Source organism: Rhipicephalus microplus, chromosome 3, assembly GCF_043290135.1.
Source record: "Rhipicephalus microplus isolate Deutch F79 chromosome 3, USDA_Rmic, whole genome shotgun sequence".
Lineage (NCBI taxonomy): Eukaryota > Metazoa > Arthropoda > Arachnida > Ixodida > Ixodidae > Rhipicephalus > Rhipicephalus microplus.
In genome coordinates, this window is record NC_134702.1 from 93,171,771 (window position 1) to 93,196,989 (window position 25,219).

The 25,219-nt window shown below is 45.6% G+C and overlaps 1 protein-coding gene across 1 annotated transcript; it reads left to right on the top strand.

Annotated features, from left to right (window-relative positions):
• The first annotated feature begins 24 nt into the window (after positions 1-24).
• Positions 25-25,100, top strand: Rab35 (RAS oncogene family member Rab35). The gene is made up of 7 exons (XM_037423079.2): positions 25-190; positions 7,296-7,346; positions 9,137-9,260; positions 19,177-19,301; positions 20,815-20,939; positions 23,871-24,043; positions 24,968-25,100. Exons 1-6 carry the CDS (start codon positions 139-141, stop codon positions 23,994-23,996), a joined length of 603 nt encoding a protein of 200 aa, XP_037278976.1. The 5' UTR covers positions 25-138; the 3' UTR covers positions 23,997-24,043; positions 24,968-25,100.
• The last annotated feature ends 119 nt before the right edge of the window (positions 25,101-25,219 follow it).

Below are 25,219 nucleotides of genomic sequence, written 5' to 3' on the forward strand. Positions count from 1 at the left end.
TAGCAGTTTCAGGAAGCCGAAGCAATGCGACGCCAGCGCCGCCAGCCCTGTCGTGGTTACGCTGCTGTACGCCCATTTGGCCCGTGTAGACGTCGTTTATGAAATTGTTTTCCCATCTCCCACGTCTGAATCCTAGGAATGGCTAGAGAATACGACCATTTATTCAAATTACTAATAATCGGAGACAGCGGTAAGTCGCCCTTTTCGAGCATGCTCTTGCCGCGACTGTCGCCTTTCCAGAGGCGAACAAAGTTCATGCCGATTTGCTCTGACGCTTGCTCGTGCGAGCGAAATAAAAAGTGCACTTCTCTTTCGGTCTGCCCCAATTGAAGCACATCAGAGCTTTCTCGAATGTCGCGTCCGTGCCCACTGATCTTCCGTGACCGTATGTTGGCCTGCTGCAGTGCCTTGAGTCGCAATCGTGCGGCCGCTCAGCGACGGGAAAGCTCTGTGTATCATATTTTTATCTCCGTGATGGAGCCGCTCCTGAATCATTAGACGCCACCGTGTTGCTCATTTTCCGTGTCTAAAATGAGAGTTTTTCCTAGTGTCACTTGGCACGTTAAGTTTTAACTGCAGTGGTTGTTTCGTTGTAGTGGTTTTGGGTCACTGCAGCGATCACAGACTGCGATCTTGCAATCCTTCGAGCACGCAGCTAAACGTTCGAGACACCTGCGTTCAGGGGGGTGTTACGGGGCGAGCTTTCAATTGCGTGAGATCTGATCGTACTACAACAGCACGACCGCGCGCACCATTTGGCATTCTGAACGCTCAATTAAGCGCGCTGACTGGCGAAAATCGGCCGTGTTGCTGGAGCCGAGTGAAAAGAAGCGCGCGATCTATAAACCACGCAGGGAGCGAAGAAAAGTAAAGACACCACTCTCCGCCGTGGCCAGCAAGTTTTTGTGGTCGCTTGTTTTCATCGGGTTGCCAGAAAAGCAAAGTTGTGCGCCGCGAGAGTTTGTTTGGGTAGCCGAGGTTAGTGGCCCGGCTTGCTGGGGCGTGATCCACATGGGAGCGCGTGCAGGCGTTGTAGTGCCGAGTTCACTCTCCGCCTGTGCCTGCCGATTTCTCCGTGCCACATCTAAAATTGCATCAGAGGAGCACTGCGCGCGTGCGATGAGCCATCGAAGGGTGCCGTTGAAAGGATTCGATCGCTCCTAGGCGTACTACTTCGGGAGTCCGGTTTAAAAACAGCTATAAGCGCATGACGCTACCGTTGCGCGAGCATAAATCGTGGTCCGTTCGCTGGAAAGCGGTTAGAAAGGACGTCATTTTGCCGGCGGCGTGATGCAAGTAAGGGCATTCGCGGCGCGTTTCCTTTCTGTCGGGGGGGACATATGACTCAGAGCAGTTGTGCTGTGAACTCAGAGGTGAAGTCGCGGCTATCGAGTAGAACGCGTCGACAGACGTTTCGCACGACGTGGTTCCTCGCTCCACGTAACTAAACTCGCGCGCGCACCTCCCCTGCTTTCCCCCAGGATCACTCGTGCGTCCGGCGCCGATGACAGCTTTTGTGCCTTCGCCCTATGTAGACGAGCGTGTTTTAGTTTATTTATGTCTTTTCTCGCGTAAATTTATTCTGGGACGCCGGCATTCTTCTTCGACGACGCGTTTCGTTTCGACGTGCCCCACTTTTCCATTGTTTGTGGTACTCCTGACTAGAATGGGACAAGACGGGAATTCCTTGCCCCCAGCGCGCCCGTGACATGCACCGAGAAACTAATTGTTTCTTTGTTTAGTCCTTTCTTTGTACAGTTGCCAAGTTTTTTTTTTTTGTCTTCGGTTCAAGTGTGGACAGTTCCTTTTTGCCAAAAGCTTTTAGGGCTTGGTCGTGAAGCGTATGTTTTGATATTATTATCGTGAGCAGTACGTTCACTAAAGGTAAGTACACTAATGAGCGTGTGACACGACTGTGGAGGAATTTTTCAGCTTCAAGCATTGAAGATTCTGCAGTTAGAGGTCATTGCCTTCTGTTTGGTTCTAATCTACTGTAAACACCGAGGTAAACGAACCTGTCATGAAACTTGTCGGGGTACCCACAAAGAGGTATTTCAATCAAACATGCTCAGTTTCACCCCACCCTAGGCACTGTTTGTGTCACCTCTGAAATGTGCAGCAAAAGTGGTAAGACCTTTAAGACGACACTTAAGATATAGTATTTATTGCGAGAAAGAGCCACTCCCACCCAGCGAGAAAGTTTGGTGAGCTAATAAGACAGACAATTGAGACAGGCGGCAATGGTGTAACAATTTTGATGTCACCTTGTGGACTGCGTTAAGGTGAACGGCCTTCATCGAAATCAGACCACCATCGCCCGAACGAGCCCATGTCTTTTGGGTCAGCAGCTTGAACGGAGTAATCACCGAGCCGCTGGGGCGGCAATGCTCCATTTCCTATAATAATCAACCTGTTTGTACAAAAGCCACAAAAAAGGAGTTTCATAGGAATACTTTGTCAGCCCAAACTGTTTCAGTGCCCAAAGTTGTGAGTCAGATGGAAACCCATCTAGTTCATAAAAGATGTGCACAAATAAAAGCACAGATCACCACCCTCCACAAATGTTGATATAAAAGCAAGACGTTTCGGCTCCCACCCGTAAGCCTTCGCTGTGAAAAATTATTGTGCAAACAGTCCGGTTAAGTATGCTTTTAAGTGTGGCATAGGGCTACGTGCGGGAAGTTGCTGTCATTCTGACTAAGCGTGTGCGCCATTGTCTGGATGGCTAGAGATTTGAAGTAAAACCTAGCAGTCTAGTTCTTGCTCCGCTGCAGTGGTCTAGTGACTAAGGTACTCGGCTGCTGACCCGCAGGTCGCGGGATCGAATTCCGGCTGCAGCGGCGGCTGCATTTCTGATGGAGGCGGAAATGTTGTAGGCCCGTGTGCTCAGATTTGGATGCACGTTAAAGAACCCCAGGTGGTCTACATTTCCGCAACCCTCCACTACCGTGTCTCTCATAATCATATCATGGTTTTGGGAGGTCAAACCCCAGAAATCAGTCAGCAGTCTAGTTCTTATCTTTTTTTGTTATCTCTGCTTTATCCCAGTATATTTTGTGGCCATTTGCTTCTGCCTGTTTCAGCAGCCCGTTTTATGAAAACCTTTGCATTAAACACAATCTCCTTGAGTTTTTGGGAGAAGTTGCCTGTCTTGCCGACGTAATTTCTTCCGCACTCTGGATGCTTCAGACCAATTCTGAAATTTTTTCTTTTGGCAGCTTGTCCTTTACTTTTAGAAGGGAAGGCCTCAATTTGTTTGCCAGCAAGCGCACTATCTGAACATTGAAGGGGTGTGGAACACGTGCAAGGCACACGATGATCCCAGTAATATATGGCACAGAAGCACATTTCCTAGGGCGTGAGTTGTCAGGATGGGCCAGACATTCTAGCTGACATTCCACAGAGTGCAAAAACAGATCGGGGTAGCGCCACTTCAGAATTCTCGGTGCACATGCGATATGGCGACAATGAAGTCTTCTGGCATTTCTGCACGATTTACAAGCCAGTTTACGATGAACCGATAAGCCCGTATTCGTACCTTTTTCATAAAGGAGGCAACTGCAGGCCATTTGTAAGGGGCAGGGTTCACAGAATAAAAATGCAAATAGCGACCCGTGAGGGTCCTCCTTCGGTACACACTGAACGGCATGCTTTTTCCTTTGCGCCTAATAAGAATGTCTAGGAAAGCAAGCTGGCCATTCTACGGTAAACCCGACTTCTGCATTCATGCCGTGGAGGTGTTCTGTAATTGCCATCAGTGCTAAAGCAATCATCGGCGTATTGTAGAAAGGTTTTGGGCACAGCATGAGACAAACTGAGTACACATTGTTCAAGGCATTTCATCGTAAGATCTGCTGCCCTTACCAAAATGGCAGCATCTGTTGCTGTCCTGTGTATCTGTTTGCAAAAACAACTCTCAAACGGGAAGCATGTGTTCTCGAAGTGAAATTCAAAGAACGGCGCAAACTGTGAGCGTCGATTGGTGCATGCTTTGGCAAGGTTGTGTCTCTTTTGAGGGCTGAGACACAAATTTAAACAACCAAGCCCGTAGGTATTGGGTGAATAAAGACTGGATGTCGAAAGACACCATAACATTGTCATTCATGTGAACATCATCATTCACTGATATCGCCATATCCGCAATCAAAAAGTTTTGCTTTTATGGGAACATACGTGGGCGGGGCCTATTTTAAATTGTTCTCGTGTTTTAGTGTCCCTTTAATGTTTACCTCACTCTAGAAGAAGTGGAACCTGTGCTGCGTCATTTACGCAGGTGAACCAAGTCATCATAGTTGTTGTATTGTAGGGAAGCCTGTTACCGCAGCCACAAACGCCACAGCAAACAATGCAGAGGTCAGTAGTAAAGAGCAAACCATGGAGAAATTCAGAACCACCCATGACATTTCTCCATTCAGGCCTTACTGTAAGACCAGCTAGACTGTGTACAAATATTGTACTAGAGTTGGTGATCTGAAGAGCATGTCTTAAGAGGAAGCTTATTTGCAGGAGCTTATTTGCATATGTGCCCACTTCTTTTCACTTTTTTCATTTTACTTGCCCTGAGTATTCACTGTGTAAATGAAATACTTCCATTCTCTGCTGTTATGAAAGATAAACCCCGAATTTCGTGGTCAGTGTCGTAAGTGTGTGTTTTGTTACAAAAGCTTCGTGTCGGTTGTAGTAGCACTATGCTTGCCCTGGCCCTGCATGTCACGGGAGCGTATATCCATCATGGAAATTGTGCTGTGAGAAGTTACTATCTTTTCCAAGCCTGGTTTTCTTTATTACGGCTCACATTGATTGGCATACTAATCCACATTTTTCAACGAGAGACCTCATTCCATTAACCCCCATTAAGTGCCTTATTTTCTCCCGAAAAAATGTTTACCTTGTTTTACTTCGACTCATCTCAAATGCAATAACTTTAAATGGAAGCAATTTATAGAGTTTGTTGATGCTGATGGTGATTAATTACGGCTGAGTGCTTCTCAGTTAGTGAGCCCCATGACCACCCACGTGTTTCATAGTTCACGTGTTGTGATGCCTGGGGCAACTCTTTCCACTACGGAGTGCTTGTGTAGGTGTTATTTTCAAAAGCAGCCACAATTTTGTGGTAGAACAAATGACTGCCACCCAGAATGCCCAGGTTGGATTCCGGCTTGAACCCCTCATTTTTATTATTTGCATCCGTTGCAAATTTTTGCCCGCAGTGAATGCTTATTTCTTGCTTGTGACCAACGGTGTTGACACCACAACTTCATTAACATTATTGTGTGAAAATTCGTTGTTTCATTCCATTTTTCTGAATTACTTGTAGATGACAGTTACTTCGTTACAGTAAGGTAAACTCGGTATACATAAAAGAAAACTAGTGATAAAAGAAAACTAGTGATTGTTGTTGGCCTATTATCTGCAGTTTGATTACATGCTCTGCCATGGCTATTAAGGGTGCTGGCCGATTTGCCCAAGGCTATGTTTGAAATACGTACTCGTACACGAGTGCAGACGGTAGCACAGTCGCTTCAGGTATGTATAGTGAGCAGCATACTTGTCGCACATAAGTTTTATGCTTGACTTCTAGCAAGGCTTATATTTTTCATCATACATAGATTTGAGATTTTGTTATGAGCTTGTTATACAAATGTAAAGCTTGTTAGTCTTATGTAAAAGTAAAAGAAAGCAGTTAAGATTTTATTACATTATTAAAATAATAACGAATGCAGCTAAAAATCATGAGACAGTAGGCTGTAAGTAGTGTTTACGTGTGGTTTACGTGCGTCAACGAAACTTTGCTAACCCATCTTTCATTTGTACAGTATATAAATAAAAAACAGGTAATTTCTCTTATGCTATATTGTCCGTTGGCTTCATTTTATGTTATGAAAAAAAAAATTTAGCATCTTGGTTCTTATTTGTCTTGCTTTTTCCAGTTTGTGCCAGAATTTAATGCTATTTGTTTACAGTGTATTTAAACCCATTTCTTCATTGCACTAGCATGAGAGCTTGGCACCGCAATGTATCAATACAGTTGAACATTTAAACTGCTGTTTCACGCCTTTACGACAAAATTTCATACACGTGACGCGGCAATGCATGTCATCACAGCTGCGTCGCATACAAAGAACGCTGTATTCACATGGCGTAGCTGGCAGCACTTTGGTGCTCACAAAAGTGACGATGGGGTACACTTTTGTGTCTGTATGATGTCAGTGTAGCTGGTTTTGTGAGGAAATAAGTGTGGTAAGCAAATTCTGCTGTTTTTTTATTGCTGTTTTGTTCCTTGTTTTGCAAAGGGGCAGTTTCACCCACTTTCTGTACCCTGCTACAGTGGCAATAATTTTTGACAAAATTTAACATGTCTCAAGCAGAGGTCATTCATAGCTAGGCGTATCACTCGGCCTAGTTTTATGTCTAACGTGAAGCGGGCGCACTTTGTTTGAATAAGTAAAGGTATTGCAAGACATTATTCTCCAGTTTATGCTTGTATTAAGACTCCAAGATCATTAACCTTATTTTAATTTTCATGGGTCTTTTTATGGAGGTGAAAATGTTGTAGGCCCATGTGCTGAGATTTAGGTGCATGTTAAAGAACTCCAGGTGGTCGAAATTTATGGTGCCTTCCACTATGGCATTTCTCATAATCATTCGGTCGATTCGAGATGTTAAAACCACTCAAATCAATCGATATTCATGGGGATGTAGTTGCTGTCGTAGAAAGACTAAAATAAATTTGACATTGTTTTCATTCGATCTCGTTCCCAAAAAGCGTTTCTTTTTGCTTCTTTTTCAAGCTATTTCTGGACTTTGTTATCCTGATTGCACACACAAGAGACATCACGAAGTGGCTCGTGTTTTTCCTTGTTTGCGTGCAGTTTTGCAGTTTCTTTAACTCGTTATCTCGCTGATTGCATTTGTAAACAAAAGAGGGTGCATCACGCAGCGCAAGAAACGCAACATAAGTGGCCTCATTCTGTGTCCTATGCAGTTTCACGGTTTCCTTTGATAATCATGAATTCCCAACTGGCCCATACCCGTGCTTTTCAGGCAGAGGAGCAGCACTTGCTAGCATTCAAAGTGTAGCCTTATCTGTGTGTGCTGAAACAGGGTAATCACCCCATAAGCCCATTCTATTTCTCTTGTTTAACCTCTTCGGTAAGGTATATGTGTAGGTTACTCACATTGCCGTTGCTTTGGTGTCCTGGCTACTGCTGGCTTCTCAAGACAGATCTGATAGCTGTTACCTGGCTGCAAGACTCGGACTTTGACCATTCTCCTCAACTTGCTTGTCATTTCAGGAGTCGGAAAGAGCAGCTTGCTGCTGAGGTTTGCTGACAACACTTTCACAGGTACGTGCCGATTGCATAACGTTTTCCACACTGCATTTAACTTGCGTCTTTCTCTTTCACCACTAGCGACTTCAGTAAGTACTCAGCCACATGGTCATACTAGCTGCGCTTTTAATACGAACATGGTATTGTACCTTTTCAACCGTACTTCCTCCTGGTAGGGCTTTATTTGCTGATTAGGGATGCAGTACTTACTTCATAATGGAGCATTTTTCATAAGAAACTCGTTCTTGAAATGCTTACTGTAAATTACTGCAATGCTTCTACTCTGTCACTGCTTGTCACTGTCACTGCTTGTTCTGTCACTGCTGGAACAAGCAGCTGTCATGCCTGTTCCAGCATCTCAGTGATCGGTACACATTCAACTTTTTCAGTGAACCGACAGTGCTTCTTAATATACTAAAGCCTCAATTAATGGTTTGTCATGTAGAAGACCTAAGCATTTAGCTATTAAAACCTGCTGTCTTGTCATTGTTTCTAAACTAGGGCAAATTAACACAATGTGAACTTGAGGAGACACACTGTAGAATGAAACTAAATAGTTCAAAATGCTTACAGTATGCACCTATAGAATTCCTCAAGTATAGCGGCACCACCATCCTTGCCACGCAAGCTTAACTTTCATGGTCTTCCTCTTTGGCCAGTGCTATTGTGTGTTACTTTGCTGCTATCCATCACCAATTTAGGAATGCTAGTGTGACTTGTGTTTTCAAGCGTAAATGGAAAGTTTGTCAAAGATACATTACGTGAGGCTTCAGTACTTGGAAACTAAAAGAAAATTCGTAAACGCTGTCATGAACAGCGAGGATTTAAACAAATTTAAAGCTGTTAGTCGTGCAGTATGTGTGAAGGTAGCTCCTTTGACTCAGCCCACCAGCATTGATTACTGATATTTTGTCAGAGCTCCACTGTAGTTCATGGTTACTTGTATTTAATTTGCTTCTTTTTGTTTAATTGACAACTTATTTACAATGTGCCTGAGCTGAAACTCCTTATGCACATACCTTACGCAGGCCTTGGCGAAGCTCTCCTGCAGAGCTGTCAATCACCTGAGATGCCTCTTTGTTGCATGTACAGAGTCACGTGTATACTAGACTGTGCTGTGTACTTGTTTTTTTGGCCTGTTTCGAGACGAAAGCTTATCATGTCCAGTGTTGTCGTGCAGGTTTCATGTTACCCAGTGTTGTCGTGCAGGTTTCATGTTACCAGTTATGTACTTGCATCAAGGCCAGCATTTTCAGTGGCATCATGGGGGTTTTTCCTGATTAACTACGTACTTATTAGAAAAACATGCTGCAGGCTGCAAGTGCAGAGGCAGTATGATTCATGCAAGCCATTCTGTAGTGATATCAAAGGGTGTTCAAGAAGGAGGTTGCCAAGACGCAGCGCGGCATCAGACTGCAAGTGATACAGATAAACTGATAATGCATAAAGGAGCAACAAAACTAATAGTGTGCTTTGTGTAGGATTCTACTGCTTTTAACTTTTACCATCAGTTATAATGTCAAAGGAGCAGTTACATCAAATAAACTCTGCTAGCACTTTTCCAATTCACAACACTGAATGTAACACGAAGGTTTTTGAATGTGCAGAAGCAGACGGTTCTGGCCCAACATCAACCACCCAGTGTCTTTAAAACTTCCCTGCACAGCAGAAAATGATAAAGATTTGGCTGTAAATGTCATGCACAGTTGGCCGTGTTCGCAGTGTGATTGCTCAAGAAGCCCCAAATATGCAGTATAAATTGGCATTAAACAGCTCAGTAATATTGCTTTCATAATTGTTACCAGGGAACTACATCACAACCATCGGGGTAGACTTCAAGATCCGCACACTCGAAGTGGATGGCGAGCGAGTCAAGCTGCAGATCTGGGACACAGCCGGCCAGGAGCGGTTCCGCACCATCACATCAACGTGAGTCCCGTCTGACTCTTTGCCATGCACTTTCATTCAGTTCAGACCTCTATCAAAAGTTCTTTTAGTGTAGCGCTGTATTGATGCCTGAATGCTTGCTTGTTGCAACTTTTGCGAATGTACAGTGCCCTTGGATTGAAACTGGAGAATTCATGGCTAAGTAACAGACATACTTTTGTTTCCACTGGGCGTGTTAAGTTAACGTGTTCAAGCACTCTCTAGCCGGTAGAGTGCCGTCTTGTAAACTCAACGGTTAAAGAGCGACTTGTGGTGCATGATTATGGAGCGCGCTCTACACGCTCCAACCCTGAGCTCACACCTTCAATGGCTTTTGAAAGAATGTCGTGTTTCCGATGACTCTCTCCCCCGATAATGTGTGCTCTCCTTCCCCAGTCGATCCTACTGCGGAAGCAACACTCGCTCTGTAACGCTTTTGTGACACCAAAAGCAGCTGGCAGAAATCTCCAATAAGCTAAGCTGCCAAGGCATCAGACCCGATGCATTCAAGGGCTTTACTTTCAATGAAACGGGTTGTTGAACAAGCGGGAGTTGACTCGGTGAACGAGAGCTTTATTTAGCGCAAGGGCTAACTGAACGCAAGCCTGCAATCACAGCAAGTCTTCTTCCTTTTCTATACTCGAGCTCCATGCCCACTGCCCTCGTTACAATCACCCCTGGGCGATGAGGGAGCCATCCTGGCGACCTAAGGACAAGTGTACACCGAAGGGTCATGGTATGGCTTGAGTCGAGAGATGTGTACGATTTCTTGTCCCTGACGGCGCTTGTCCGGAGATGCATCCAGTGGCTCGACAAGGTAGTTGACAGCGGATGTTTGACGTACAACTCGATAAGGGCCATGGTACCTGGACGAAAGCTTGTGGGAGAGTCCTGGAGGAGTAGAAGGAATCCATAACCACACCAGTGAGTTCGGAGCAAAGCTCATAGGCGTGGTTGACGCGTCGTGGCGATGTTTTGGCGCGTCTGGTCATGTGACGTGAATGCACGAGCAAGCTTCCGACATTCTTCAGCGTGTGCTGCTGCTCGAGAAATGGTAGTCATCTCTGAAGGGTCCGGTCGATAAGGAAGAATGGTATCCATTGTTGATGATGGCTTGCGTCCATAAAGAAGAAAGAAAGGCAGAAATCCAGTGGTGCTTTGCATTGCAGTGTTGTAAGCATATGTCACAAAAGGCAGTATACTATCCCAATTTGACTGGTCGGATGAAGCGTACTTGGCTAGCATATCCCCAAGTGTATGATTAAAACGCTCTGTCATCCCATTAGTTTACGGGTGATAGGCTGTGGTAGTGCGGTGTATGATGCGACACTCGCTCAACAACGCTTTGATGGCATCGAAGAGAAAAACGCGGCCGCGGTCACTTAGCAACTCACGAGGTGCTCCATGCCTTAAAACCAGGTTTTGCAGTATAAAACATGCAACGTCTTTTGCGGTAGCAGAAGGTAACGCAGCTGTTTCAGCGTACCGCGTTAGGTGGTCGATAGCGACAATGACCCAGCGGTTGCTACTCGAAGTATAGGGAAGCGGACCGTAAAGGTCGATTCCGACACGATCGAAAGCTCGTGCTGGACATGGCAACGGCTGCAAGGGACCTGTGGCATGTTGAGTGGGCATTTTGCGTCGCTGGCACGTAAGGCAAGATCTTTCGTAACGGCGAAAGAAACGGTACATACCGCGCCAGTAGTACCGCATCTGCAAACGAGTGTATGTTTTTAACACACCAGCGTGGCCACATTGCAGATCATCGTGGAACGTGGCACAGATGTCAGAGCGCAGATGTCGGGGAATGGGGAGCAACCACTTACGGCCGATCCAGCTGTAGTTTCGGTGGTAAAGCAGGTTATCCCAAATAGCGAAGTTCCCTGCTTGACTGCGAAGCATCCTGGAAACTGTAGCGGGAGTCCGGTTTGAGAGAAAGTCCAAAAGAGAAGAAATCCAAGCATCTTTGCGTTGCTCGGAAGGCATGTCCGAAATGCTGATGGCCAAGGCAGCACTGCTGGAGATAGGCAAGCCGACAGGCTCTGAAGCCAATGGCAAACGTGACAGGGCATCGGCGTCCGAATGCTTCCGGCCAGAACGGTAGATAACACGGATATCGAACTTCTGTAACCGCAATGCCCAACGAGCGAGCCGACCATTAGGATCTTTTAGTGAAGATAACCAGCAAAGCGCATGGTGGTCTGTTACAATATCAAATGGACGTCCATATAAATAAGGCCGAAATTTTCCGATTGCCGAAATAATGGCGAGGCACTCCTTTTCAGTTACACTGTAATTCTTCTTGGCGTTACTGAGGGTGCGGCTGGCATAGGCAACGACGTACTCGTCAAAGCCATCCTTGCGTTGGGCCAGTATGGCCCCTAGCCCGACACCACTAGCATCCGTATGAAGTTCTGTTGGAGCAGACGGATCGAAATTTCGGAGTATAGGAGGCGTGGTGAGGAGCCGTTGGAGTTCCTGAAATGCATCATCACAGGCCTGCGACCACGCTGACAAATCAGAACTTCCGGCAAGAAGATTGGTCAAGGGGGCGATAATGGAGGCGAAATTGCGGACGTAGCGCCGGAAGTAAGAACATAGGCCGATGAAGCTTCGAAGCTCTTTGATGGTGGTTGGCTTTGGAAACACCGCGACTGCATTAAGTTTCGTAGGGTCCGGGAGAATGCCGTCCTTAGAAACCACATGGCCGAGAACTACCAGCTTGCGAGCGCCGAAGTGGCATTTTTTCAAGTTAGGTTGAAGTCTCGCCGTGGAAAGGCACGTAAGAACTTGCTCGAGGCGACTGAGTTGGGTCGCAAAATCGCTTGAAAATACCACAATGTCGTACAAATAACAGAGGCAGGTTTTCCATTTCAGACGTCGCGAGATGGTATCCATCATCCTTTCGAAAGTGGCAGGCCCATTGCAGAGGCCAAAGGGCGTAACGGTGAATTCATATAGTCCATCCGGTGTTACAAAGGCTGTCTTCGGGCGGTCACCCTCTGCCATGGGCACCTGCCAGTAGCCGGAGCGTAAATCTAACGAAGAAAAGAACTCTGCTCCTTATAGGCAGTCCAAAGCATCATCGATGCGCGGCAGAGGGTATACGTCTTTGCGCGTTATCTTGTTGAGTGGGCGGTAGTCAACGCAGAACCGGATGGATCCGTCTTTTTTCTTGATGAGAACAACCGGTGAAGCCCAGGTACTGTTGGAGGGCTCGATGATGCCACGTTTCAACATGTCGTCCACTTGTTCGTCGATGACACGGCGTTCAGCAGATGACACTTGGTACGGACACTGTCTTAGCGGGGCTTGTTGACCAATGTCAATACGGTGAACGACCGCAGAGGTTCGGCCTAAGCCTGACTGGTCACGATCGAATGAAGAGCGAAAGCGGAGTAGAAGATTTATATTCTCTTCGCGCTGAGTTGGTGCAAGCTCAGAGTCGATGGCATCCGAGAATACGTCCAGAACATCATTAGGCGCGTTGGTAGGAGTGACAGCACAAATTGGGAGCGAAACCGTAGAATCGGGTATAGTAGCCGGAAGAATGCACTCGTAAGGTTCGTAGCTTCCCAGGCATTCTCCACGTAGTAGGGATGACGGGCTGTCTGAGGGATTGCACACATAAATGGCAGCGTGACCGTTGCGAAAAACGACGATGGCAAACGGAAGCATGATATTTCGACGGCACGTAGAGGGGACCGATGGCATAAACAACACAGGCCATTTAGAAGGAGAGGCACACAACAGCAGAGGACATTAACAGCTGAGAAAGGCGCAATGTCAACGTCAGAAGCAGCAAACACTCTACACGAAGCACCATCGTCGGGGTCATAGCACGGCACAGATAACGCGAGTTCGGAACGAGCACAGTCGACCAAAGCAGAATTTGACGAAAGAAAGTCCCACCCAAGGATAACGTCATGCGAAGAACTGAATAAAACTACAAATGTGACGACGTACATCGCACCTTGAATGACAACTCGTGCAGTGCACAAAGCTGAAGGCTGAATATGATGGGACGTAGCTGTCTGCAAAGATAGGTCGGTAAGTTGCATGGTCACTTTCTTCAAGTTTCGGCACAGTTTCTCGCTAATTACAGATACGGCAGCTCCAGTGTCAACAAGTCCGTGCACCTTAATTCCATCAGCATAGAGTTTGATTTCGTTCGGGGGACAGCAGTTAGGTCTTGAAATTTTCACTACCAACGCAGTTCTTGCCTCCGGAACTGCGCCCATCAGTTTTCCCCTCGCGGTGGGCTGTTGTGACGTAACATTGGAGAAATAGATCGACGACGAGGAGAAGGTGAACGGCTTGAGCGGGATGGTCGGCGACCGGGACGTATGTCCAGAGGTGGATTGGCAGGAACGGGATATCGCGGCTGAGTGGGCATGGTGGGCATGTAATGTGAGGCCCCTCCAATGTCATGAGAAGGGAAGCTGCGAAGACGGCAGTGACCAGCTACGTGGCCTGGGATGCCACATGAAAAACATATCGGCCGATTATCCGGAGTGGGCCATTGGCTGACGGTAGGGGCACTGTTCGCTGAATAAGGTACCGTAAATGGTCATGCAGGCGGCGGCGTCATATAAACGTTCTGAGCTGTTTCGTATGCAGCCGGAGACGGGACGGTCAGCGAGCGGGCAGGTGGCGTTGGCGAATAAACGTGGCGACTAGCTTCGTAGATGGCTGGAGATGCTGGCGCACGTGGCGGAGCAACTGCGGCTGCATACGTTAGTGGTGCGGTAACAGTTGGCGGAGCCTGAGCTGGCGGTAATGCTTCGGCAACTTGCGATTGAATGACCTGGCGAAGCGAAGGCGACAAGGGTGCCATCGGCTCGGTAGTTCTTGTGATTATAGATAGCTGCCGGGCGACCTCCTCGCGTATGAATTGCTTTATGAGTGGCATCGACGCAGAGTGGTCGGCGGTGTCATGGCGATAGTCGAGGGACGAGATGTCCGCGGTGACTTCAGCAGCGCAACGTGTAGAAGCGCACTGCCTACGCAGCTCATCATAGCTTTGGCAGAGCTGAATCGCCTCGGCGACCGTTTGGGGATTCTTCGCAGCCAGCATTTGGAATGCACCGTCGTCGATTCCTTTCATGATGTTCTTGATCTTGCCTGCCTCGTCCAGAGTCGAATCGACGAGCTTGCAGAGAAAGAGCACATCTTCGATGTAGCTCGTGAAAGTTTCATCTGCTCTCTGTACTCTGCCCCGCAAGCGCTGTTCAGCACGAAGACGGCGGACAGCAGGACGGCCAAAGACTTCCGAGAGGGTTTTTGCCAATTCCGACCAGGTACTGAAATCACTTTGATGATTTCTGTACCATAGTTTTGCCACGTCGGTCAAGTAAAAACTCACATTTGTGAGCTTATCGGCTGCGTTCCACTTATTGTATGCGCTCACCAGTTCATACTTGGCAATCCAGTTGTCCACATCTTGGTCCTCTGTGCCACCAAATATGGGGGGGGTCGCGCTGCCGGAGAGCGCCAGTGAAAAGAGAGGCACAGGTGCGACATCTGAAGTAGCGACCTGAGATGGCCCCGAATCAGTCATTGTAGGAGGTCGTTGGAGTGTGCGGCTGCGAAGTTCCAGGGTGAGGACCAGATGTACCTAGCACCTCCACCACTTGAAACGGGTTGTTGAACAAGCGGGAGTCGACTCGGTGAACGAGAGCTTTATTTAGCGCAAGGGCTAACTGAAGGCAAGCCTGCAGTCACAGCTAGTTTTCTTCCTTTTCTATGCTCGAGCTCCATGCCCACTGCCCTCGTTACACCAAGTTGAAACATGCCAACCTAATACACTCACTGTCTTCAGCGTTGGTCGTATTGGCGTCACTTCGACTCGAACACATGGATCATAGCCAAATCAGATTTATGGCGACATGGTGTGGTTATTGAGAGCAATCATGCATACAGATTCTCATGCTTAAAAGGTTGGTCTCTCATTTTAATCAGTCAGTACTGTACTTCTGCACCCTGCAGTACGAAAAACTGAACGCTGATGCCATCATAAGAATAAGAGCTACCTGTAATGTTAGCATGGCCTTCAGCTACTAGTTCAATTTGGTTGATTTGATCCAGAAGTCGTCAACAAAGTTGGTTGAGCCCTTCACCTTGTCTGTTTAAGCAAAACGCAGGAAAAACAGTGAGAACACACTACTGACCTATTTGACCTTATTCACCGCGTCGGTATGCGCCAGAACTGCCAATGCAGCTGAGCAGGTTGCCATCGCCTTGGCTCTTTTAGATCAGCGTAATGAACACATATTTAGCGATTCTAGAGCTGCCATTCGTGCCTTCAGTGTTGGAGCTGTGTGCAAAGAGGCCAAAAATATACTCGGTGATAAGTTGCTTACAACCCATACCATTACATGGTTCCCAGCTCATATGGGAAACATGGACGGAGGGATCATAAATCTCAATGAGTTGGCCCACTCCAGGGCGCGAGGGTTAGCTGTCCGCGGCCATGGAGGACCTTTGGGTCGAACTGGAGATTTCGTAAACAGGGATCCGCCAACTACATATAATGAAATAACCCAACATTTCGCTATGGATAGGAGAATCTTTCCACCTCCACATGCGAAGCTAAATAGAGCGCAGGCGCTTACATTGCGATTACTTCAAACAGAAACGTACCCTAACCCTGCCTTTCTTCACAAGCTTTATCCTGATGTTTATTTAACCAACTCGTGTACAAAATGTGGCGGTTTAGCCACCTTACACCACATGCTCTGGGAGTGCCCTTCGGTACGTGGCACCGATACAGCATCGTCCAGAAAGTGGGACTCCGCTCTCCGGAGTCCAGACATAACATCGCAACTTTGGGCTGTCCAGAGGGCCCACGATGCGGCGCTAGGGCTCGGCCTTACTGTCCCATCGTGGGAGCGGCCCGCCGTGTGCTAGGGCGCACGCCTTCGGACTTGTCAATAAAGTTTTTCCAAACCAAACCAAACCGTGTCGTAACATGTTCCCGAATCTAGCACGCAACCAATACTTACGGGTCCCAAGTAGGAAATGACGCTTGGAGCTCCTCACTTGCTTAGAAATCGAACGTTCGCGTGGCTTTTCAGAAAAAAAAAAACATCTTCAATTGCTGCTAGAAGGAGAAAACAAAAGCAGCAAAGTTTTAGGAAACAGACTTCTGGGCTAGTTGGTTTGTTCACTTTATTAAAGCCATAGCGTTGATAAGACAGGGGCCACAGAAAAAAGACGGCACATGTGCTTTCTGTGGCATGTAGTCCTTTCTGTAGTATACATTCCTTCCCATTTCTGTGGTCCCTGTCTTACCAGCGCTATGGCTTCAATGAACGCAGCAAACACTGTCTTCAAAGATTGAAACTTCACATATTTAATGACCCTCATCATTGCTCTTAAGTAGCACTTCATCACTATGAAGCCGAAAACATGTCATCTTTGTTAAGGTCAGTAGTTAATTTCATGTTTTGAGACTCAACACTGCTCAATCCTCTTCAGCAAGTTGAATGGTGGCCTACATCGGAATAACTACTCAAGAATTAGGATCATTTTATTCACGACAAACAAAAAGTCAAGTACATCATGAGTATATACAGGAGGTCCCGTAGTTACAAACTGAAATGAAACCTCACTTGGCATTTGCAGTCCCCGGGGATTCCGAGAACATGTGGTGCCGCTTATTGGCAATAGCTCAATGAGTAAAAACAATTCATTGTTTTAAAACAACCTTGAAATCATAATAAAACAGATGTGCCGTCACTGTCATTATGTGCTAACAAGCCATTCATGTCAGCAGGGTTCTTTTTTTTTTTTTTTTTTTTTTTTTTTTTTTTTTTTTTACAATAGTACTATTCGTGACAACTTTGGCCAGGGTAATTGTCGTTACGTTTTGAAAATGTAGTTTGGTTGTGGTTCCTTGTCAAATCGCACAATCCAAAGAATTTTTCAGAAAAATTGTCTTAAAAAAAAAAAAAGAAACGAGTAACAGAATGACAAATTCTTTTAACACACCTAAACTATCGCTTCTGCATCAAACGCTTCTGGGGAGAATTGAAAATGAGTTGCCCGAATGGGAGACTGCGTGTGTTTGTAGAGTTCACTCTAACCGATTTGTAGCAAATTCGGAGACGGCTTTCATTGAAAACCGTTGCTGCTGTAATGTTTGTTGGGGCCATGTTTGTATACTATGACCAGCCTGATTTCAGTTGTCTGGTGTATCACCTGGTTGCAGGATTTACCTTGGTAAATTTGGAAGCGCGAGGGCTGACCAGGACCCTTGAGATCAGTTTTACAAAAGGAAGGAATCTACTGAAGTCAAATTGACAGTAGTCTGCTCTATTTCATTATGATTTAGTTTATAATTTTTAGAAGTCAGTATACCAGTACTACAAGTGCACAGAAGAAGGTCCCACACAGTTAGGGACTGCAACGGGACCTCTTACTTCAAAATCTAGTTTGTGTTTTATACATTGAGAGTCATTGACGGCAAACAAAAGTATAAAATGCCCAAATACCGTATTTACTCGATTCTACCGCGCCCTCGATTGTAACGCGCACCCGGTTTCCACGACTAAAAAAAAAAAAAAGTAAGACATCGATTGCAACGCGCACCCATTTTTCTCGTTGGCCCACACGATCACATCACTCGGGAAAAAGACTCCTTTCGGGAACGTCTTCCGTTTAAATATGAGGTACGGGGGAAGCTTGTGCCTATCTGACGTGCAACAGAGCATTGCCGTCACTCTAGTTTTACCGTGGCCCTATGTATGCAGCACGCGAACTTCGCCCCCTTCTTCTCGACGGTTGTGGTGCCAGGCATGTCGAAGTAAAGAGGCGTCTGATCGGCATTCCCGATTTGCCCAAGCAGGGAGCCGTTGTTGTGCCACAAGTTTAGGACGAACCTCTGAAAACTGAAGCTTTTCTTCGTACTCCTCCGGCAACTTGTGGCATATGCCTGTTCGCCTTCAGAGGGAAAAGCCTTTCCTCTTTATAAAGTTAGTTAGCCAGCACCTGCTCGCTTTAAACTGGCTCCGCATTAGCCCTTTTTCTAAGGCTAACTGCATAGCCTGCACTTTGAGCAGTTCTGTCGTCACGGGCCGCTGTGCCACTCGCTGCTCAAGCACATACTCGGCTAGCAGCTCTTCAATTCGCGGAAACCGACCCTGCTGTGGTCAGCTAAAGCCTTTGCGTGAATCTTCACTGTCGACAATCTTCTGCTTTTGTTTCCGCCAGTTTCGCACGCACGTTTCAGGAACTCCGAACGACCGCGATGCAGCCCAATTTACGACCGTTTCGGCACACGCGATGACTTTTCTTTTAAAAGCGGCATCGTGGTGCACTCGTCGAGTTTTTGGAGTCGGCCCTTCCATACCGTCGATGCTAATGCACACCAAGATGACGAACTCCTCAGCACACGTACGAAGTGCCGCACATGGGAAACAGATAGGCAGAAATGGCCGACGCACGTAGGGGGCGGCCATTTTGGAATGCCGATGGCAATAGAATGACCGTATTCATTTTTTTTTTCGTACTCAATTCTAACGCGCATGCGATTTATGAACTCTCTTAACCGGAAAAAAGGTGCGCGTTAGATTCGAGTAATTACGGTATTGATCACCTCTCATTGAGCTTTCCTCCAACCACAGTGTGTTGTGCTATTCACGAATATTTATTCATCTCGGTCACACTGCTAGTGCTCTCGCCCCCCCCCCCCCCCCCCCCCCAAAATAAAAAGTGCCATTTACAAGGAATGCCACCCTAGAAGAGGCCTGATGTTACCAGCGCTGCATACTGCGAGTGACACTGTTCGCATAGAATTGGTCCCCATGCAAAAGTAGATGTGGCTAACTTCCAGTTTTCTGGTCAGTAGTTTTCCCATTTGTGGATTTAATGAATTGGAAGTTTTTGCGTTATGACTAACGTATTCATTTATACCCAGGTATTACCGAGGTACCCATGGTGTGGTCGTCGTCTATGACGTCACGAATGGGGAGTCGTTTGCCAACGTCAAGCGCTGGCTTCACGAGATCGAGCAGAACTGCGACGTGGTCAACAGGATCTTAGGTACGTGACGTTAAATTGAAACCAGCTGGCTGTCATTAGAGCGCAGCACTGCCTGTTGTTAGCTCTACATATTATTCACTTGCTCATTGACCACTTGATTTCAATCTCTGTTATGTAATTTATCTCTTTTTTTCTTGCCTAGCATGGTTATCATAATTTTTTTTATTAGTTGGTAATTTTTTTTTAACCTTTGCTTCTCATTTTATTGAGTCCCCACTGTCCTACTTACCTTTGCTTGTGTGTTTCTAACAAAGGCACCCATTTTCGTTTATATCATTTCTTCATAAAATCCTCAGAAACCGTGATTTAGACGATGGTTCAAAAGGCTCTGAAGAGGCAGTCTCGTGTCTCAGCGCTTCTTCGACAGGCATGTCCTGTATTCGAAGCAGCTAGCCACTTGTCTTGCAGAGCACCTTGATCACATTTTGTGGGGCTTCCTGCTTTTCAGTGTTCCTGAAAAAAAAAAAAAAAAGGTGTCTGCTACTTTGACTGCCGTTAACTGAGTCACACGTAACCAGATCTGTTCTATACACACATCGTATTACTAGCCCAGAAAAAACAAGTGTTGTGCAAAGCAGCTATAATATTGACCTGGTAGCTGCGAATAAATTTTGAATGGTCACACTACCTCATTTGTTGACAGCCCGCCTCAGTGGCACAGTGGCCACGGTGCTCGGTTGGTGACCCCGAAGGTTGCGGGTTCGATCCTGGCTGAGGCAGTCGCATTTTGGTGGATGTGGAGTAGCAGGGGCTCGTGTACTGTGCTCTGTCGGGGCACGTTAAAAAACACTAGATGGGCAAAATTTCCAGAGCCCTCCCCTACAGCATCTCATAATTATATTGTGGTTTTTGTGATGTAAAACCCCAGGTGTTATTATTATCATTTTTTCTCATTTGAGTTGACAACCTAAAGTATGATTTGCTGCATCACCCATGTGTTAATAAGGAAGCTTCAACTCGTGAGCGACATCTCGGCTTGACATCGACTTACACGTGAATTTTCACCTTGCCATAGCTTTTTTAGAACATCCATTCCTGTTTTGCTGCATAGAGTTCTGATTCCAGATTATTGTAACGTGCGAGTTTACTTTCTAGCAGTAGAAAAAATCTTGCCCCCCAAAGGGCACATAAAATATTTGATACTTCGAAGCCTGCATGCTATATTACAAAGGTAATTGCATATACTAAAAGTCGGCACCCAAATACACATGAACTCTCCAAGTGTCATTAAGATCGATCAAGAATTTTTTTGAATGTTTTAAAAAGCAGTGTTGCCCCTTAACACTGCATTAAAAGCTAAATTTTTATCTAAGGTTGATTGTTTTCATAACCTGTGAAGACAGTCAAATAGTATTTGCTGTAAAAACAGATGCCACAGTTGCCAGCCATGGAGTTTGTCAAATTTTGTTATGTATGCACTGCTGCATTACCCGCCACATACCTAAAAAGAAATAAAAATTACAGCTTGAGTAGAGTAAATTCGTGCTCACACTTTGATGTTGTGTCCTTTCAGTGGGAAATAAAAATGATGACCCAAGTAGGAAAGTGGTGTTAACAGAGGACGCACAGCGCTTTGCTGACCAGATGGGCATCCAGCTATTTGAGACAAGCGCCAAGGAGAACATCAATGTTGAAGAGGTAAGCTCTTGCGATGGAGTCTCAACATTGACAGCTGGTCTGCATCTTGTTCCTCTCGCATATGATCCCTCAACGTTTTATTTACCGTTTTGGGTCGTGTCAAATATACCTCTCATAGTGATGGTAGTGATGAATGCAGAACTTTTTGTTTGGGTGAAAATGAAAAGTACAGTAATCACTCGTTACAACAAAGTCAGCGGGACGGTGAAAACATCAATTGTAAGCAGTAATATTATATAAGTGACTGCTTGAGAAAAGCTAAGGTAGTCAAGCTGTAATTTTGCTACAACTGCGAGAAGCCACAAAGCACGGTATTCAGTGAAGCAGAATTTTATTCAAGTGCTAAAAAGGCACTCTGAATAACAAAATCAAATGGCCCATAATACAGTTTCCAACCGATCTTGCAGACCTGGCACAAAAAATATTTTACGAAATATCAGGCAGGACTGGCAGCAGTGAGCAAGGAAGCCAAGGGGTTAATGATTATGCATTAATTTGCTGTCAAGATCCGCTCTCTGCTTCATTTCTATTTTTGAATGATCAGTGTCATTTCTACTATTTCCGCATTCGCATGCCTGTTGAGCTTACTGCAAGACAATGGTGGTATTGCTGACAGAAATTTGAAAAAAAATGCTTTCAGTGTCCTTTATATGTTTGGTGTAGATGACTAGCCTAAGTTAAGACTAATTTATCATCAATATTTGAGCTTGAGAGGTAACCTTAGTAGTTGCACGTTTTGTTAATGCTGTAGGTGATGATGATTATGGTGAATTTGAGTTAGGCGTTTTTTTTTTTTTTTTTTTTTTTTTTGATGGGTGGGCAGCTTTTAATCACTCTCTCATTACACTGTTCACAGGGTATGACACCTGGTGCAGTTATACAATCCTGTCATGCAGTATTACTTCTTGCCTGACCTTAAAAATGAGGAGGCTCTTTTTCCCAATGAAGTTTCAAGCATGTAGCTCTTTGAATCACTCGAACTATGAGGTTTTCATCATCGCAAGTTCTAATGCTTTGGCTGCACATGCATTCCGCTGCTTACAGGCTCCCGAGGTGTGGAAACATTGTGGTACATTATGTCGATAATGCAATGCCAATTTACTTTTGTAAATTCATTCACATGATTGAAGTGCATTCATTCTCACTGCTTGCTGAATCCTTAAAAGGATCAACTGCTGGTTTTTCTCAACTCATTCTTTTTGTGGGGCAGCAAAAAAGCTCACCTTTCGTAGTGTATGTAGCCCCCAAAACGTATGTAGTTATTTGATAAGCAGTGTTTTTTCAATGTGAAAGGCCCTGAACACAGATTCATCTTTCATCTAGCAGCACTGAGAATTGATAGCGATGCTGCCAGCCCTTCTTGCAATTTGTGAACCCTGTCGTCATCCTGCTTTCGTGGAAGATCCTGTAATTATGCTTAAGCATCTTTATTTCAAGCTTTCAACTATTTTTGAAGATAAGCTGTTACAGAAGGGTGATGTGACATTATCACTATGCACCTTCTCTGTATTTGTGCCGCGTTGTGTGTGCCTGAGCTTGTGTCATGGGGGACTTGTCCTGGCTTTGTTACTCTCTCGATACACCAGTCAAGCCAAGTCTCCGAAAACGTCGCTATGCATAAGCAAGGCCGTGCTGAGTAGCAGTGCATGTTATTCTAAGATGAAGTGTAGGTAGCTAAACTACGTCACTCCATAATCTTAGCGAACTGGAAACTATGTGTGCGGTTCCATAAGCGCAAATAAAATTTGCTCTAGACGTGCTGACGAGCATGGGATTATTATGTCACGTGAAGGCCACTTAAACGCATACTACTAATGCAGGCCTATGTGTAAATTTTTATGGAGTAGTATCTTTTAATATAAAGAACCAGCAATCATCATCATCAGCAGCCTGACTACGTCCACTGCAGGAAAACGACCTCTACCATGTTCCGCCATCAGACCTGTGCTTACAGCTGCCACTTTATACCCAGACACTTCTTAATCTCATCTGCCTAACTAACTTTCTGTCTCCTCCTAACCCGCTTGCCTTTTCTAGGAATCCTGTCGGTTATCCCTAAAGGGGCCCTGAAACACTTTTTTGAGTAACCATGAAATTAATTCACTGGAAAAGCGTAATGCCTCAAGAAGTCAACGCCGCAAAAATTTTAAAGGTCTGTCTAGTACGAGCGGAGTTACAAAGATTTGTCACACGCTGCAATCCACTCTGCTCTCTTCTTGTCTCTTAAGGTTACACCTATGATTTTTCTTTCCATCGCTCGCTGCATCCTCCCCAATTTAAGCTGAACACTCTTTGTAAGCTTCCCTGGTTTCTGCTCTGTAGGCAAGTACCGGCAAGATGCAGCTGTTATATACCTTTCTCTTGAGGGTTAGTGGCAATCTACCAGTCATGATTTGAGAGTGCTTGCGGAATGTCCTCCACCCCATTCTTATTTTTCTAGTTACTTCAATCTCGTGGTTCATCTCCGCAATTATTACTGGTTCTAAGTAAACCAGGAATATTTCAACACTAACAAAAAGATTTTTGACCGCGTAGAACACTCAACGGTCATGTGTCCGGGGACATCGGATTGTTCATTTTTTGCTTCCAGATGTGCTACAGGTAATTTTTCACTAGTTTGAATGAAAGAATCACATGATAAATCCACCCCTCATGGGAAAAAATAGGGTTGGTTTAAGTCAATGAAACGCACAATCTTTCCATCAGTGGAGTCATCTCATTTCATGTTCTGGGCAGTTGTCCGTTCCTTTAAACGCCTATCACAAAAGCCAGTTGGAGGACTCCTAGTTTGGAGCGTATTCACATGCACACATTGGCATCACTAACAGGTGTTATAGCAGAGGAGTGGTTGGTTGGCTTGAAGGTCGGAATGGGTGACTGCACCTTTTCCAAACTCTCTCTGCTGAGAGCTGCTTGTTCATGTGCATGCAGATGTTTAATGCCATCACCAGGATGGTGCTGAAGAGCAAGAAGGAACAGAAGGAGCGGCAGCAGGTGCCTGAAGACAAGCTGCGGTTAAAGCCCGGTGGCCACAAGAAGAAGAAGCAGTGCTGCTGATATGCGGCCCCCCTACCAGCAACCCTTCCGTGCAGCTCCCGTTGCCGGTGAGCAGTCAGACCGCTTAGGCCGAGGCATTTGATTAGCAGAACACTAACGAGAATAGTTCCTTGTTTTGTTTGTTGAAGTCTTGACGGCACGAACACTAATCTACATCAGGCGAAAATCGCAGTGACTTCATTGGTGGTGCAGTGGTTATGCTGCTAACTCGGAGGTCACAGAATCGAATTTGTTCTTGAGCATCTGCATTTAAATGGAGGCAGAATGCTAGTCTCTTGTGTTTAAATTTAGGTGCATGTTAAATTACCCCAAGTTTCACTACAGTGTTTTTCACAATCATATTGTGGTTTTAAAGTATCAAATGCTTAGTAGAGCGAACCCTCAATAAATGTAAATCTGGTAAACGAAACTGCTGCTTGAACGGGACAACGGCCTCCGATATGATTGGTTTCATTTTTGTATTTGGGACCCCTGTTCACCTCTCAGTAAACGGAACTCCTGTTTAATGGAACACATTTTTTCGGTCCCTTCAGGTTCTGTTTAATGAGAGGCTACTGTATCTGTCAAGAGTACTCATCTAAAAACAATAAAAGATTTTTATGCACATAAACAGTGAAGTCTACGTAGTAAATGTCATCTCTCTTTCACTTAACAGAATACTTTCTCAAGAATACGAAGAGCATGAGCTGTGAGCTTTGTCTTAAGCTTTGGGCGCTTAAACCGGGATATAAACAGAAGTTTGAAGGGTTGGAGCTTGGGCTAGTTGGTATATACCGACGAGTGCTATAGAGCGGACTGAGGACAAGGACTCAAAAAAAAAAAAAAAAAAAAAAAAACCGAGGACGAGCACGCTATTTGTCTCTGTGTCCTCGTCTTCAGCTCGTGCTATAGTTCGCATTAAGAAGTTTGAGGGTGCCGTGTATTAAGCGTATCAAAAAATTGTACTATAACCAGCGTTTAACATCTTCCAGGAAAACCTGTACATTTGAATGGGATTGGGAGGAAGAGGATGTGGCTCATTCCCTCCGAATGGGGGGCCTGAGGGGAAGCTACAGCGTCTGCCAAGAGCTGCCACTGCGAAGAAACTCTTGTCGATGCCATTTGCTTTTTCCCCATTTCTTCGTCCCATCGTGCTCCTCTGTCTGCTCGTGTTCTGTCTCTGCCCATTGCTCGCTGCCTAGTAACAAGGTGAGGAGAAGTGGGTACTGCAGCACACCAGGCAG